The following is an 18,230-nucleotide window of genomic DNA, read 5'->3' as shown; positions in this document are numbered from 1 at the left end:
CTCAGTCTTAGTGCATTTAGTGGTGTGCTGCTACTTTATTTGTTTGCTGTATTATTGCCGGGTAGCTTGCACCTGCGATTAGTCTCAGGAGGTGCTGTTCCGTTTTTTGCTTATATGTATATTATAGAGGACTAGGCATCCTCTTTGGAACTTAGCACTCCTCGCCCATCCCCCAGCCCTTGGGGTTTTTAAATCAGAGTGAAAATGGAGCTGGACCCTCCATGTTAGAGTAGGTCCCACCTGATAAGAAGCAACCTTGTCGCCTGGTAGGTGGGCCCGACATATTTTTGATCAATAATATGCGCTAATAGCTTCTTTACTGCATTTGCAGTAAATAATAATAATAATATTGGCGTCATGTATTTGACCCTGTTCACATATTCACCTGTATACTCAGTCTTAGTGCATTTAGTGGTGTGCTGCTACTTTATTTGTTTGCTGTATTATTGCCGGGTAGCTTGCACCTGCGATTAGTCTCAGGAGGTGCTGTTCCGTTTTTTGCTTATATGTATATTATAGAGGACTAGGCATCCTCTTTGGAACTTAGCACTCCTCGCCCATCCCCCAGCCCTTGGTGTTTTTAAATCAGAGTGAAAATGGAGCTGGACCCTCCATGTTAGAGTAGGTCCCACCTGATAAGAAGCAACCTTGTCGCCTGGTAGGTGGGCCCGACATATTTTTGATCAATAATATGCGCTAATAGCTTCTTTACTGCATTTGCAGTAAATAATAATAATAATAATAATAATATTGGCGTCATGTATTTGACCCTGTTCACATATTCACCTGTATACTCAGTCTTAGTGCATTTAGTGGTGTGCTGCTACTTTATTTGTCTGCTATATATATATATATATATATATATATATATCTTTATTTATTTATTTATTTTTTGTAACTATACACACGCTCACCTAAAGAATTATTAGGAACACCTGTTCTATTTCTCATTAATGCGATTATCTAGTCAACCAATCACATGGCAGTTGCTTCAATGCATGTAGGGTTGTGGTCCTGGTCAAGACAATCTCTTGAACTCCAAACTGAATGTCAGAATGGGAAAGAAAGGTGGGCTACAACAGCAGAAGACCCCACCGGGTACCACTCATCTCCACTACAAATAGGAAAAAGAGGCTACAATTTGCACAAGCTCACCAAAATTGGACTGTTGAAGACTGGAAAAATGTTGCCTGGTCTGATGAGTCTCGATTTCTGTTGAGACATTCAAATGGTAGAGTCTGAATTTGGCATAAACAGAATGAGAACATGTATCCATCATGCCTTGTTACCACTGTGCAGTCTGGTGGTTGTGGTGTAATGGTGTGCGGGATGTTTTCTGGGCACACTTTAGGCCCCTTAGGGCCAATTGGCCATCGTTTAAATGCCACGGGCTACCTGAGCATTGTTTCTGACCATGTCCATCCCTTCATGACCACCATGTACCCATCCTCTGATGGCTACTTCCAGCAGGATAATACACCATGTCACAAAGCTCTAATCATTTCAAATTGGTTTCTTGAACATGACAATGAGTTCACTGTACTAAAATGGCCCCCACAGTCACCAGATCTCAACCCAATAGAGCATCTTTGGGATGTGGTGGAACGGGAGCTTCGTGCCCTGGATGTGCATCCCTCAAATCTCCATCAACTGCAAGATGCTATCCTATCAATATGGGCCAACATTTCTAAAGAATGCTATCAGCACCTTGTTGAATCAATGCCACGTAGAATTAAGGCAGTTCTGAAGGCAAAAGGGGGTCCAACACCGTATTAGTATGGTGTTCCTAATAATTCTTTAGGTGAGTGTATGTTTTTAGCCATGATCTATTTACATATATTATATATATTTTAAATATATAATATATTATAATATATGTAAATACATTATGGTTAAAACATCGGCAGCAGTTCCCCACATATTATGCATTCATATATAGCAGAAGTATGATTTTATCTATATATATATATATATATATATATATATATATATTTAGTTAGATAAAATCATACTTCTGCTATATATGAATGTATAATATGTGTGAAACTGCTACTGATGTTTTAGCCATAATATATTATATATTCTAAATATATATAATATATGTAAATATATTATGGCTAAAAACATATATATGTTTAAATTAAATTTAGCCTCTATTTCTGAAAAGTTTCTGACTTGCTTCGAACTCACAACCTTCTACATTACAGCCCAGAATGTTAACCACTACACTATACAGCTCCATGGCCAATTACTAAAAAAAAACTGTCCATGCAGCTGTATAGTGTAGCGGTTAATATTCTTGGCTGTAATGTAGAAGGTTGTGAGTTCAAATCCCATCATAAACTCTTCAGAAATAGAGGCTAAATTAGATTTAAATACACTGGGTGTCCCCAAGCACTGACTCCATATATGGACATAGCTATATATGGAGTCAGATCAGGGACTCCTAAGCCAAACTAGAGTCCTGACACCCTCCCCTCTTCAGAGCAGGGGGTGCCTGGTTTAATGCTTGGGTTCTCCGATTGTCTTCCATTGTGCCCGGGTGCTCTGTAGAGCACCCGAGCATCGGGAAGTGTTCTACTCAAGCACCAGAGCACACAAGCACGTTGGTGCTCGACTAACACTACATTGAACCAAAAATGTTGAGAGACTAACCTTTATAAAGATGGATCAACCAGGATTTCTAGACAATGGTGCATGATACAATAGAGTACATCATTCTAGCAGTAATAATCTGACTATAGTGTACTGCCACACCAGAACATTGTGACAAATGGCCCACCCGCTGATTCGCCACTATCTTGTGCTGTCACTGCCACTGCTGTTGCCCTTCCCTACTCCCCAATCTGTTCTAGGCCCACTATTGTGACTCTTCATGCTGTTGCCACCCTCACCAGTCTGCTAAAAGGCCACTAGTGTCCCTGTTTGGCTGTGTTGAAATCACCCTTTATATTTCCATTCTTCTGATCCATCAGAAGAACAGAAAAATAACCAAAAAAATGGATCCTGTTGTTTGGGTATCCAGAAGTTCTCTATTATATTATCAGTATTTTGCATTAGGATTTGATTATGAATTGGAAGCCAAAAGCAGGAGTGGGCCCAAAACACAGAAGACATGCAAATTTTTCTATCACCTTATCTCTGTTTTGGACCCACTCCTGTATTTTCCAAAATACTACCGATACCACGAGCAACACAAGAAAGGCAGCGGGAGATTAGGGAGGTTAACAAGTGGCTCAAGAACTGGTGTAGGTAGGAGGGGTTTGGGTTCCTGGAGAACTGGGCCGACTTCTCTGTTGGCTACAGGCTCTATTGTAGGGATGGGCTGTACCTCAATGGGGAAGGGGCAGCTGTGTTGGGGGAGAAGATGGCTTGAAGGAGTGTTTAAACTAGGGACTGGGGGGAGAGTAATTACATTATAGGATGGCAAGATAGTGCAGATAGAGACTGGGGGCAAGGTAATGGGACTGGGGGAGAAATGGAAGGAGGGACTAGAAAAGCTCAGAAGGAAAAGTGTAGGGTACAAATATACATAAACCTCTTAAATGTATGTATACTAATGGCAGAAGCCTGACTAATAAAACTGGTGAACTGGAATAAGTGATGTGTGAGGAGGACTATGACATAGTGGGAATAACTGAGACATGGCTGGATGATAGCTATGACTGGGCGGTTGATGTACAGGGTTACAGTCTGTTTAGAAAGGATCGCCAAAACTGGCGAGTGGGAAGGGTCTGTCTTTATGTAAAGTCCTGTCTAAAGCCCACACTGCGGGAAGATATAAGTGAGGGACATAAACATGTGGAGTCACTGTTGGTAGAAATAGATGGAGGCTAAAACAATAATAAATTACTAATAAGAATTTATTATAAATCACCTAATATACCAGAGTCCACAGAAAATCTACTACTAAACGAGATAGATGAGTCGGCAGATCATAATGAGGTTGTTATTATGGGGGACTTCAACTACCCAGATATAGACTGGGAAACTAAAACTTGTATATCTCATAAAAGACAATTACCTTTCCCAACTGTTTCAGGACCCGACTAGAGGAACGGCGACACTGGACTTAGTATTAACTAATAAACATAACAGAACAACAGATGTGCAGGTCGGGGGACACCTGGGAAATAGTGACCATAAAGTAATAACCTTCCAATTATCCTTCAAAAGAGTGTTTGAAGAGGGGGGAACAAAAATACCAAACTTCAGAAAAGCTAAATTTAGCCAACTAAGAGAGGCCATAGGCATAACTAACTGGGACAAAGTCCTCAAAAATAAAAATACAGCCACAAAATGGGATATTTTTTAAAAGCATCCTAAAATCTAATTGTGAGAGATACCTACCTTATGGAAATAAAAGATTAAGGAACAAAAAAAAAAGTGGATAAATAGAACTGTAAAGAAAGCAATAAATGGCAAAAAGAAAGCATATAAAACACTAAAACAGGAGGGTAGCGAGGAAGCACTGAAAAATTATAAGGAAAAAATAGAACATGTAAAAAAACTAATAAAAGCAGCCAAACTAGAGACCGAGAGATTATTTGCCAAAGAGAGCAATGCTCACCCTAAAATGTTCTTCAATTATATAAATGGTAAAAAGTATAAATCTGAAGGTGTCGGCCCTCTACAGAGTAATGAGGGGGGAGTTGCAGAGAGGGATGAGGAGAAAGCAAAGCTATTAAATAATTTTGTCTCCACTGTATTCACTAAGAAAAATGAATGAGATGCAGAATATAAAAGTTAATTCCCCATTAAAAGTGCCCTGTCTGACCCAGGAAAAAGTACAGTGGCGTCTTAAAAAGATTAAAATAGACAAATCGCCAGGACTGAATGGCATACACCCAGAGCCTTTTTTTCTGATATTTAAGGACTCTATACTGACAGGGAGTGTTCCACATGATTGGTGCATAGCAAATGTGGTGCCAATATTCAAAAAGGGTCCAAAACAGAGCCTGGAAACTATAGGCCGGTAAGTTTAACATCTGTCGTGGGTAAACTGTTTGAACGTTTTCTAAGAGATGCTATCTTGGAGTACCTCAAGGAAAATAAGCAAATAACGCCATATCAGCATGGCGTTATGAGGGATCGGTCATGTTAAACTAATTTAATCAGTTTCTATGACAGCGGCGAATCAATGGATGTCGTGTATCTGGACTTCTCCAAAGTATTTGACACTGTACAACATAAAAGGTTAGTCTATAAAATGAGAATGCTTGGATTGGGAGAAAATGTCTGTATGTGGGTAATTAACTGGCTCAGTGATAGGAAACAGAGGGTGGTTAAAATGCTACTTTCACACTGGCGTTTCACAGATCCGTTTAAAACGGATCAGTCTCAGAAATTGCAAAACGGGTGCAGACAGGGGACTTTTTAACGGATCCGTTCAAACGGATCCGCCTGTAAAGCGGGTCCGTTCTTTACATTTGCTCCCGTTTTGGCTTTCGTTTAGCGGATCAGTTTTTTAAATAAGAAGGTGTGTCTCAAAGAGTCCTCCCACTTTGACAGAGTATTTAGCAGGTGCCGCCATTCAGGCTCAATGTATTTTGGAACCATGTTGCCTGCACACTTGCGTCTGATGCGGGTAGAGTGAGTTGGCAGAATAGTGTTTTGTAATTGTTTTTAATGTTTTTTCTTATACTAAATAAAAAATAGTTTTTTATTACACCTGTCTTCAACTTTTTGTAATCAACCAACCAGAATAGTTATGCTAAACTTGTGATATTTATTATTTTACGACAACTCATAATCTGCTTTGCTGAACACGGACAGATCTATATTTTGAACCTAATTTCAACACTGAATATTGCAGTGTATTGGCATTTTATGGAGAAACATGTACTGTGTTCTCCATAGTGCTGCCAGGCGCAGGCCTTCGTCCATCTGTGAGTGCCGTGGCATCACCTGCACTATTGGGCCAACTGTAGCCCTGACATAGCCTGTCAAACTCCTATGACATTGCTGAAGTCAGGCCTTTACAGACTGTGAAATAAACAAACACACTGTTTGGCGGAATCCTCCGCCTAGCAGTGTGTTATTGTCAGCCCTTTCTCTGCGTGATCCTACGCATGGCAAGGGAGAGGATTCTAGCTTGAACTTATGAGTTATTTTGCCTGGTGGATGTCCGTATTCGGCTCTGAACCAGGACAAAACTTAAACTGCATTAGGGCTCATGCACACGACCGTATGCCCTCCGAGACATACGGTCGGTGAGCGGGCCATATGTCCCGGGGTGGCATACATTGTGAGCACTGGAGCGCACAGCATCATAGCTATGATACTGTGCGCATCGGGCCGCCTGCAGGACTACTGTCCTGCACTCATATGATCATATGAGTGCAGGACAATAGTTCCGTGGGCAGCCCGATGCGCACAGTATCATAGATGCTGTATGCTCCCGTGCGCACGATGTATGATGCTCTGGGACATATGGACCGCTCACGGACCGCATGTCTCGGAGGGAATGCGGTCGTGCGCATGAGCCCTTAGAGTCCATTCACAGGTCCGCAAAATGGGTCTGCATCAGTTCTGCAATTTTGTGGAACAGATGCGGACCCATTCATTTTCAATGGGGCCAGAATGTGCTGTCCACATTCGCATTTGCGGATCCACACTTAAGTTCCGCCAAAAAATAGAACATGTCATATTCTTGTACGCAATTACAGACAAGAAAAGGCATTTTCTATTAGAGTGCCGAAATGCACATTGCTGGTGTTAGTGTTTTGCAGATACGCAATTCGCGGATCTGCAAAACACATGCAGACATGTAAATGGACCCTTATGTTCCTTTCCTGTCCCTTGTGGTAATGACGCTACTTTCTGTGACAGCTTCATCTTTGCTAAAGAGCAATATATAAAATGTTTTGCTCTCTAGTAAATGCAATTGTTGATGAGGCCGATTCACATGTACCGTGACACGTGACTCCCACAAGGGTTCATGTGGATTTGCACCAGATTGGCTGATGAACAAGCTTTTGCTTGTTCGTGTGCCAATCAGCCAGAATATGATCAATAAGGAGCTTTCAGAAAGCCCATTATTGATCGTGCTACATCAAATGTTTTCCTACTTTTCGGACTACAGGCGTGAAGAAAATAAAACTCCTAGAAAACTATTTTATTTTTATTTTTTTCTGAGAGTTTTACTTCCCCCCAGCTGGAGTGGCCACAGTTGAGGATCTTTAAATAAAAAAATTACACACAGTCAAGTAAAGTCAATGTATTTATTTTCCTTTTTTTTAAAATAAACAATAAAAAAACTATAAATATTGAAAATGACGAGGGGAGGTGGAGCGTTAAGGGGTGGACGTTCTAGAACCGGCAGCAGTAGCCCACCTGTCTTCTGTTGCCGCTGGAAAAGATGCATAAGGGATTTGAGGGGTGTGGAGAGTTGAAGGGTCAGAACTGGAATGTTCCCGAGCATGCGTAGAAGAAGGAGTTGGAAAATAAGTTGGAGCAGTATATTAAGGAGAAGGTGTAGATGAAATAGAAGGCAGATTGTACACATGCTCTGGGGGGGCGGAAATGGGAAGGTTGGCGGAAGGGGGCTGGGTGAAAAGAGTGGGATAAGAGGTTGGTGGTGGATGGGAGGTAGGTGTGGGATGGGGGGCGGTGCAAAATTTCCCACGACCCGTTCTCTATCAATATTTTAAACTCATGCACCTGCTCGGGAGTCATTTGGTCCATTCAGGGGGCTAAAGTTTGCAGGTATTGTTCGTGAGGTTGACACAACGACTCTGCCCCTCCACTCGGCGTGCCAAGGCATCTAACGCTCAACGCATTTCATCTGCAAAACCTTCTAAAGCATCGGAAACAATCTCTACAAGGTCCCCATAGTCCTCCCGATGGCTCCGACTAGATCTCCTGCTATTCGACATAGCTCTCACATTTTGTCTCCAATGTGAGAGTGTATGCTGAAAAGAGGGATGCAGTAGGGGACCTGGATTGACCTGAACCGGTGTATGAGGGACAGGAGGGCTGGGGGTGGCGGCCGGTTCTAGGTCCGCTTCAAGTGCAGGTTCAGGGGCTGCTTGCAGTTCTGTTGAGAGAAAAAAATAAGGCCTTATATTACTGCTTCCAGTACATGCTATTGTCTACTTCTTAGTGTAGTTGGCTGACAGAAACAGAGGTGTCAAACGATCCTCTGTCTCAGACAGCCCCTTGCAGACATAAGTTGAGAACAATTGTCCCTCCAACCATAGGGGCTGCATGAAACAGAGCTGTCAAACGATCCTCTGTCTCAGACAGTCCATTGCATGCAGAGGGAGATGAAAGCAAAATCATTTAATATTTATATTTAGAAAATAAAAGTAAAAAAAAGTGCCAGCGTCCTTCTTAAGAACCCCAAGGCTACGCTGTACATATATGTCGGCCTTGAGGTTGTTCCAGATCCACTAGGGGCCTGAACTTCCTTATTATAATCTCTCTTAAAGCGGTCCCAGATTGACTGCCACAAGGTCACAACCTTTTCAACTGTGAAAAAATAATAATATATATTACAATATTATCAGGGACTTAAAGAGGACCTTTCACCAGGATACATGTATTGAAATAGTTATATTACCTTACAGTGCGGCCCCCAGTGATGTCTTTCCATTATTTTTTTTTCAAAGGACCCCCCCCCTTATGTCCGCTGTGGTCCCCGTTTGTTTTGGTGCATCATATGCTAATGAGGCGATTCAGTTCAACTAGGTGGGGACTTGAATTTGTCCTGGGCGTGGTTATCTTCTCCCTGGCTGCGAGCGCATCCAATCAGAGCGCAGCCCGCTCTTGGCCAGGGAAGAAGGAGCTCAAGTTCTCACGAGATTCGCAAGAACTTGAGCTTTTACACATCCCGAGCCGTGCACCATCTTGGATTCCCTTAGGGGGTGGTGGTAGGTAAATTTGTAAAACTAAAATCATGCTCATTTGCCTAGGCGGAGTATTAGTAAATGTTGAACAAGTTGCTCATTTTTTTAGGGTTGTTTTTCATACTTACCCACAGGATGCTGCTGCTGCTGCTGCCGCCTTTGCCGCCGCCGTTGCGATGCTCTCCGCCGGGGACTCCAAGATGGCGCACGGCTCGGGATGTGTAAAAGCTCAAGTTCTCACGAATCTTGCAAACTTGAGCTCCTTCTCCCTGGCTAAGAGTGGGGTGCTTTGATTGGATGCGCTTGCAGCCAGGCAGAAGATAACCGTGCCTAATTAGCATATGAGGGACCACAGCGGACGAAAAGGGGGGTCCTTTGAAAAAAAAAAAATAATAAGCGGAAAGGCATCATCAAGGTAATATAACTATTTCAATACATGTATCCTGGTGAAAGGTCCTCTTTAAGTTTACATTACACATCAGCTAAATATACATATTGCTGTACTTACCACATTCTTTCTGATCTGCCACATTTAGATCCTCCCAGCCACTGAACAAGGAGTCATAAATCTGCCTCCAGAGCTGCTTGGTAAGGTGATGGTCTGCATGGTGGCAGTCGGTGTGGTCCCATAAAGCGGGAGGCGCCTCCTTCAGCTGGATAAGGAGTTCGTTGTCTATACGAGGGACAACAAACTCCATATCTTCCCTGGTGGAGACTCTGGAACCCTGGAAGAAAAAGGAACAGAAAAATTGTAGAACGTACATAAGAAAAATTCTAATTAAAACTAAAACTAAGTATTCAATACTTACATGTCCTCGACCGCCACGGCCTCTCCCATGGACTCTGGAGGCGACTGGGGGATCCTGCCTGGCGGATCTAGTAGAAGGTTCCTAAAAAACATTAAAAAAAATTGTTAAAACATAAAACTTTATATTAGTTATATATAGATATATAGAAATATATTTACTTGCTGCCGGTCCTCGGTGACGCTGACGCCCGTGATGGGCGGGCCGCAGCAGGTGATGGTGTGGCGGCCGAGCTGGTGACATCTGGCAGGTCAGATGCTCAAGCAGCAGACCGTAAAAGGTGAGATTCTGGCAAGACTGGGGGTGAATGTATTGGTCTGGGCCCAGCGGGTGCGTCAGTGGGAATTTAACCCGGCTGAACCCGCCAGACCTCAGTATTATGATCTGATACACCGGTTGCAAAAATGGCTACAGCCTGACGTACTGAGTCCCACTGCTATGCTGGACCGTCTGTTGGCAAACACATGCTGGGTTCCAGACACCAGGAACGGAGCGACGACCTCCGCCCATTGGTCTCAGGGTAACTTCTCCATCACTGCCACCTTTTCGAATAGATAGATCTCGACATCAACCGAGGGGGTCATCCTAGGGATCGTGGCACGGACAGCTTTCCGTGCATCGTGGATGTTCTGAGATGCTCCTGCCACTTGTAACGCCATCACATGCTGTAATAGCAGCTGGTTGGTTTCCTGCTGCTGCTTGTTAGCCTCCCACTGCTGCAAGTTAGCCTCCATGAGGGCTTTCATGACCGCCATCATTTTGTCAGGGGACACGAGTCGTAACCTTTCCGGCTTGATATAGGACATACACCTGTGCCCGGGGAAAAAACTAACTTTTTGACCTTCAGGCCAGCCTCACTGCGTTTGCAAGCATCTTCTACCAAATGTGGGGATTTGCTCTGGAAGACAGGTTTGCGGACTCAGTATAGAGGCAAGGAACCAGGTTGTAAATCAACTTCAGTGTTTTATTCACACTCTGCAAAAACATCAGTCTTGGTGCTTGTTTACACACAGCAAAACATAACAATGATCACCTGGAATCCTTGGTGTCAGTTCACACCTGGCTATATGCACAGCCACAGACAAGTTCACTGGCAGGCTTCCGGGAGGCCTGCACACCTGTTTGTAGTCCTCAGCACAGAATACTTCACAGCTTTTCTGTCAGATGGAGGATAATCCACCCCACCAGTGAGTTCACTAAAAGAGTTCAAGAGGGGCCTGGATGTATTTCTGGAGTGTAGTAATATTACAGGCTATAGCTACTAGAGAGGGGTCATTGGTCCAGGGATAGAGATGGCCTTGCGTTTTGCCTGGCGGACCGTTTCGCTGCGAACTTTGCTTGTTAGAGATTTGTCGAACATGCAAACATATGGGGATATTCGCACGTGCCATATTTTTTTGCTTAGTGCCGAACTTTGACCCATGACACATCCATCAGGTGGGACAGGACAGGCAATTGAGACGTTTCAGCACATGGACACACCCCCTACCCTATAAATAAACCCGATCTGGCAGCCATTTTACATTCTGTTTTTTGACAGTGTAGGGTTAGGTACACTAAACACCAGCTAATAGGGCCAGAAAAGTCCTTTTAAGGACTGGCATAGGTGTGCTATCGATAGGTGTGATATACTTATACTTTCTATGTTAGAAAGTATATTATATTATAGTACATTTGGATTGTGCAGCAGTTGTGTGCGGTTCTGCTGCGATACTGCAGATAGAGGGACAAACGCTATTGGAATAACTAATTGCAACTGGTGTGATATATCTGTTACCCCCCCAATAAAACTGATTGAGGGGTGTGATATACCTATAATATACCTTCTAACAAAGAAAGTATATTATAGTGCATCTTCCTCCGAACTACACAGGTCACTCGCATGACCTTGATTCCATGTGTGGTCGAGGACCTCATCGTCCTCCACATCATCTTCCACCGAGTCTTCACCCCTGTCCTCCTTGTTGGTCTGCACACTGCAGAAAGCCACAGCAGTTGGCACCTGTGTTTCGTCATCATCCGAGACGTGCTGCGGTGGTTCTCCCATGTACTCATCCTGAAATATAAGTGGTTGGGCATTGATGCACTCAATCTCTTCCACTTCTGGGGCAGGGCTATGTGGATGGCCCTGGGAAACCCTGCTAGCAGAGTTATCAAAAAGCAGAAAAGACTGCTGCATGACTTGGGGCTCAGACTGCTTGGCTGATTTGCAAGGGGGTGAGGTGAATTTAATGAATAGATTTTCCCTTTCAGATATTCAGCACAGGGGTACTTCACAGAAAAAAACAGTTTCCACAAAATAATGATAGAGGGGATTGATATACCAGCTTCCACTAAATATTGATTGAGGCCTGCAATATACCTCGACAAATACTGCTCTTCTATAGGGACTTTGTCACAGGGTCATTTTGAAAATGACAGGCAGAGGAAGAGGCAGGCCATTCTACAGGGATGGAAGGGGTCGGGCAGGTGCACCAGGCTGGAGCCTAAGTGGGAAGTTGGAGAAGGTGTGTGCTATTACAGTACGTTAAAGGATGCACCAGTTGGTTGAGTGGCTCACTCAGCATTCCGCTTCTGCACCCTCCTCATCCTCTCTTTCTGCTCCCTCCTCACTCTCTGCTGTGTGCACCCCCCAAGAGACCACCACCATAGCCCCTCCACTCGAGTCAGAGGAATTATTTTCCCATCCATTCCCAGACCAATGCGCAGCCATTTTTGGCATTGGATCAGGAAGAGGAGGAAGCAACGGCCGCCACCCAGCGGTCTGACGACAGTACCCTCAGCCCAAGGACGGAGGTCCCCGCTGTTGCTGCCTACTCCGAGATCTCTAATGTCAATGGTGGTGAAGGTGACGATAATGATGTCTTGATGGATGTCACGTGGGTGCCCACAAGAAAAGAGTAGGGGAGTTCAGAGGGAGAGACAGAGCAGCAGATAGGGGTAGGAGGAGGAAAAGCAGGCAGAACTCACAGAGCACAAGAGGCAAAAAGCAGCCTGCTAATGTATCTGGAGCAAGCCATCCACCATGCACGGTCACATCTGACGCTCCCAGGAAGCCAGCACATGGTTCCGCAGTGTGGGATTTCACATTAGTGTTCGGGGCTCCGCTTGTGAGTTCCGTTTGAAGGCTCTCACAAGCGGCCACGAACGCATCCGTACTGCCCCAATGCATTCTGAGTGGATGCGGATCCGCTCAGAATGCATCAGTCTGGCACCGTTTGGCCTCCGCTCCGCTCAGCAGGCGGACACCCAAATGCAGCTTGCAGCGTTTTCGTGTCCGCCTGGCTGTGCGGAGCCATATATTTAGTCCAGCCCCAGACTCTTATGAATTGAGGGAACTGGCCACCACCATGCTGGTCCACATCACTTATTGTGCAGGCTGCATGGTTTGATGTATTTTTTCTAGTCTCTCACACTCTAGTATCCTCAACAATAAAGAAACGCAATTTCTTATGGAAATTACAAGAGTAAGCTAGCATGTTAAGTGTTATGTTTTCTGTTTGAATCAAATGATGTCTGTGTTGTTTCTGGTGCTTGCCACACCTTCTTTCCCCAGGTGTGGCTATTTTGGCCTTTTAACCTTCTCTATTTATTGTTGTTTCTCCCACTATGCTATGCGGTTTATAGCTTGTGTTGGAGTTGTGGATAGCTGGTGTGTGGATCTCGGCTGAGTTTCAGCTGCTGCCATAGCCACTTGAAGTTAAGTGTTTTCTTTCCGTTTTGTATTTTGTTTGGGTTATTTTTAGGGATGAGTGAATTGACTTCGGATGAAGCAGGAGCTCTGTACGGTATTAGAATGTATTGGCAATAACTACATAAATTAATTTGTACTGTAAAAAAACATTTCTTGAACTCGGGTTCGGTTCCAAAGTGATACCTTGTAACTGAACCCGAGACTTTGCGCAATAACATTATAAATTTATTTGTACTGTAAAAAAAACATTTCCCGAACTTGGGTTTGGTTCTAAGTGGTACCTTGAAGCAATAACTTTGGCTCCTTGGAGCCAATACATTCTGATACTGTACAGATCTCTTGCTCCATACAGTATTAGAATGACGTTTTATGAAAATCGACTTTGAATCATTCCTAGTTATTTTGCGTGTTGCATTTCTCTGTCATTTTTATTAAGACCTGAGGGAGACTCCTTTTCATCCTTCCTTTTGGAGGAACAGGTTGTCTCAATCCTGACTTTAGTACCAGGGTCCTATAGGGTGAGCTAGGACACTAGGTATTCCTGTGTGTGAACTCACCCACCTCTCAGGTCTGTTCATACTGCTAGATATCAGGACTTTGATTAGGGTTTTACTAGGAGGTGTCCATCTGCCTTCTCTAGTTTCCAAGCCTTATTTCCTCAACTCTTTCCCTCCTATGTTCGGTGTGGTGTTTCCCTCCCACACCGAAATGTGACAGCAACATACTTTTTAACCTTAGGGTTTTACTTGTGAACCTCTTTTTCTACATACTTTCATGTTGAAAGAATGCAACACTCATTGGGGCTTATTTATGAAGACCTTTATACTGCTTTTGTCATATTTAAAAATTGCATTTTATTCCACACCCACCCATTTGAAGCATAACTTACAGTTTTTGGCACTTATCACCGGTTTTAAAAGTAAAGATTAGGCACAGTATCTGGCAGTCCATGCACCTACATTGATATCTATGCCTGCCCCTGACTGGCATACATTTGAGTATTCTTTTACAACATAAAACTGTTGATTAATATGGTGGGCCACTGGCCCCACCCCCTACCCACCCTCGCCATGCCCCCTTGTCGAGAAAATGGCTCAGGCAGCAGAGGAACACCACTTGCAAAAACATTTTCTTTCGTAATTGGTATTGAAAAAGACACAAACATGCAGTTTTCTACTTTTACACATCAGAAAAACTGGCATATAGCTATGATAAATTTGACCCTATGTTGTTAATAGATTTTCTATGGAAATCTATATATGCAAAAATGCATCTCATCTATTTTAAATACCTTAGGGGACATTTATCAAGACCGGTTCTTTTTTTGCCGTGTTTATTAGAAAAGACATATACAATAAGGTTATCAGGGGTGGACTGGAAACTTAAATTGTCCCTTGAATAAAAAACTAAAGGTGGCCCCATTTTGTAGGCAGGTCCAAATTAACAGAAGGTAGGGCAACACAAGCAGGCAAGCTCAACAGTACCATAGTGCAAAATACCATCCCAGCAGAACCAAATAACACAGTACAGCACAGTATACTGCCCCAAAAGCTGTCCCTCTGTGGTGGCCATCAATAGCTACTATCTTCTGCCCTCCTCCTCCAGTTGTCTATGAAGCAGGGGGCTTAGGAGGTGTGGTGCGTGCCACAGCAGTTGAATTCAGGAGGGCATGTGTGGTCACTGGCTGGGTACATGAGCACCTGTTTCTCACAGTGTTAATTATTTTTGAAAGCGTATTATTTACCTGGTCAGCGGCAGTGAAGAGGATTTTGCTAGCCCTTTGGGGGATCGGCCCACCAGGAGATTTCCCTGTAGGGTTTATCGCCAATCTTCCCCTGAAGTTTATCCTTTTTATTAGAGAAACTATTTTATTACACGCATTTCTTATATACTGTAATAGTAAGTAGTCCAATAATCTGACCACACCACATACCATAATTTCCATACCTGTTTGATGGCCACCAAGAGTCTTCCATAGCAGTACACAATCAAGAAGAAAGGCAGGACGAGGCAGAAAATAAAAAGGCACACAATGTAAGATGTGTTCATGGCATCACGTGAGTGCCAGTTCACTGAACAAGTTGTTCCTGGCCCTTCTGGAACATAGCTGCTCCACCCAAAAAGCGGAGGCAAAGTCCAGAACAGTGAGTAGGACCAAGAAACCAGAATTCCCATCCAAGCCTTCCTGTAGTTTGTTACATCTGCTTCTGTGCTTCCAAGCATGGTGTAGTAACGCTCATATGACAACACAGCCAGAGATATCAAAGATACTATCCCTAGAAATAGAAGCAGAGGAAAAAAGGAAGATTGATACAGGTGTTATAGATAAAACAATTAGAATACTTTATATGGGACAAAAGAACTGTGTATATTAGCAAATTATTGCGTTAAAGCAGTTACAAAGGTGAGATGACAAAGGGAAATAAGGACATACTGGCTGTACCATCTCTGAATTAGTTCTCAATCACATGCTAAGAAATATCACTTTATCGTGAGTTTTTAAGCCAAATGTTGGCACTGCATATGGTTACCTCAGGCTCTTGTGCAAATGCTAGGCCATGGCAATCTAGTCCATGAAGAACTTAACTAAAGACTAGAAATGAGAGAACCTCTGGAAGTTCGGGATCGCCGGTTCTGGCCGCACTTCAGGTCAAAGTTCGGGTTAGGGACCCGAACTTGAGCCGAACCCGGACCTCATTAACCCCTTCACGATTGCAATACGTTTATATACGTGATATTTCACATGCCCCGTGCAGCTGTCACATCTATAAACGTCAAACCAGCTCTTTAATCCAAGCGCTGCAAAGCGCTTGGATTAAAGCTTCTGCCCCTGCACTGCTGCTGTCACGGACAGCATACAGTGCAGTAATGCCGGCAAGGGACCAATCAGAGTGGCCCCTTGCCAGCAATTGATCCGATTGGTTAGTCTGTGCAGACTAACCAATTGGATCGCGGCAGTGAAAAAAATCCCGGTTTCAGGCTCTGATCTGCACTCTGCAGATCAGAGCCTGAAATCAGGTAGTGTCTCTGTGCCCCCCGATCTGTGCGCCTCCAACACCCCCCTGTCCTCGCCTGCCCCTTATGAAGTTCCCCTGCCCCATCCATATTCATGTAGTCTGCCCCTGATGCGTTCCGTCCCCTCTCCACCCCACTCATTCTCCCCGCTCCTCCTGCTCCAGCCTCCCTCAATGTTGGCGGCCGTACACCCCCTTTCCAGCGCTGCCCCCGGTCCCCCTGCTGTGTGTGATGACGGCGGCATCATTCCTGAGCCGCCGCCATCAGCAGCGATTGTCAGCTCTATGCTGACACTCTGCTGTAACCCCATAGATGCCGCGGTTGCGGCATCCATGGGGTTAATAGAGGGATGGAGCTCCCTCTCTCAACCATCGAGGCTGCCGCGCTGCGATGGCAGCACCCGATGGTTGCCATGGCAATCAGACCTTTGCAAAAGCGTCCGCTGTTGCCACCTACAGGGCATCTAATAGTATTATACTTTGCAATGCAAGAGCATTGCAAAGTATAGTACAGCCATAAGCCCCATTGGATCTTCATGATCCAAGAGGGACTTGATAAAAAAAATATATATTAAAAATGAAAAATAAAAAAATTAATAAAAATGTAAATTTAAAAAAAATTGCCTTTTCCTATAAAAAAAATAAAAAAATATATAATACACATATTAGGTGTCACCGCATCCGTAACGACCGTCTCTATAAATATATCATATGATAGACCCTGTCCGATAAACACCATTAAAAAAAACTGTGCCAAAAAAGCTATTTTTGTCACCTTTTATCACAAAAAGTGCAACAGCAAGCGATCAAAATGGCTTATGACTAGAGATGAGCGAACCTCTGTTTTAAGTTTGGCGTCTAAAGTTCGGGTTTGGATTAGCGGAGAATCCCGATCTGGAACCGGATATGGATTCCGACTTCCGTTGTGGTCCGTGGTAGCGGAATCAATAATGGCCGATTATTGATTCCGCTACCACGGACCACAACGGAAGTCGGAATCCATATCCGGTTCCAGATCGGGATTCTCCGCTAATCCAAACCCGAACTTTAGACGCCGAACTTAAAACAGAAGTTCGCTCATCTCTACTTATGACCCCCCAAATAGTACCAATAAACCGTCACCTCATCCCGCAAAAAATGATACCCTTTCTAAGACAATTGCCCAAAAAATAAAAAAGCTATGGCTCTCAGACTATGGAGACACTAAAACATCATTTTTTGGGTTTCAGAAATGCTATTATTGTGTAAAACTTAAATAAGTAAGAAAAAGTATACATATTAGGTATTGCCATGTCCGTAACGATCTGCTCTATAAAACTATCACATGACCTAACTCCTCAGATGAACGCTGTAAAAATAAATAAATGAAGACTGTTCCAATTTTTGGGTCACCTTGCCCCATAAAGTGTAATAATGAATGATCAAAAAATCCTATGTACCCAGAAATGGTACCAATAAAAACCTCAACACTTTCTGCAAAAAATGAGCCCCTGCACAAGACGATCAGCAGAAAAATAAAAAAACATATGGCATTCAGAAAACCAATCCAGCAAAATCTGCCTTCCAAAAACCGTATGGCGTTCCTTTCCTTCTGCGCCCTGCCGTGTGCCCGTACACCAGTTTACGACCAAATGTGGAGTGTTTCTGTAAACCGCAGAATCAGGGTAATAAATATTGAGTTTTGTTTGGCTGTTAACCCTCAATGTGTTAAATAACAAAATGTAATAAAATGGAAAATCTGCCAAAAAAGTGAAATTTAGAAATGTCATCTTCTTTTTCCTTTAATTCTTGTGGAACACCTAATGGGTTAACAAAGTTTGTAAAATCAGTTTTGAGTAACTTGAGTGGTGTAGTTTCTACAATGGAG

The 18,230-nt window shown here is 43.5% G+C and overlaps 1 protein-coding gene across 1 annotated transcript in view; it reads right to left on the bottom strand.

The window, feature by feature from the left end:
- LOC122935251 (vertebrate ancient opsin-like) overlaps positions 1–18,230 on the bottom strand; it is a 319,017-nt gene that overhangs the window by 205,704 nt on the left and 95,083 nt on the right. Inside the window, exon 2 of the mRNA XM_044291013.1 lies at positions 15,297–15,625. Within this exon, the coding sequence (XP_044146948.1) occupies positions 15,297–15,625 (329 nt within the window). The remainder of the gene's footprint in view (positions 1–15,296; positions 15,626–18,230) is intronic.

This window comes from Bufo gargarizans, chromosome 4 (assembly GCF_014858855.1).
Source record: "Bufo gargarizans isolate SCDJY-AF-19 chromosome 4, ASM1485885v1, whole genome shotgun sequence".
Lineage (NCBI taxonomy): Eukaryota > Metazoa > Chordata > Amphibia > Anura > Bufonidae > Bufo > Bufo gargarizans.
The sequence above is the reverse complement of the archived record's forward strand: the minus strand, read 5'-3'. Positions and strand labels throughout refer to the sequence as shown.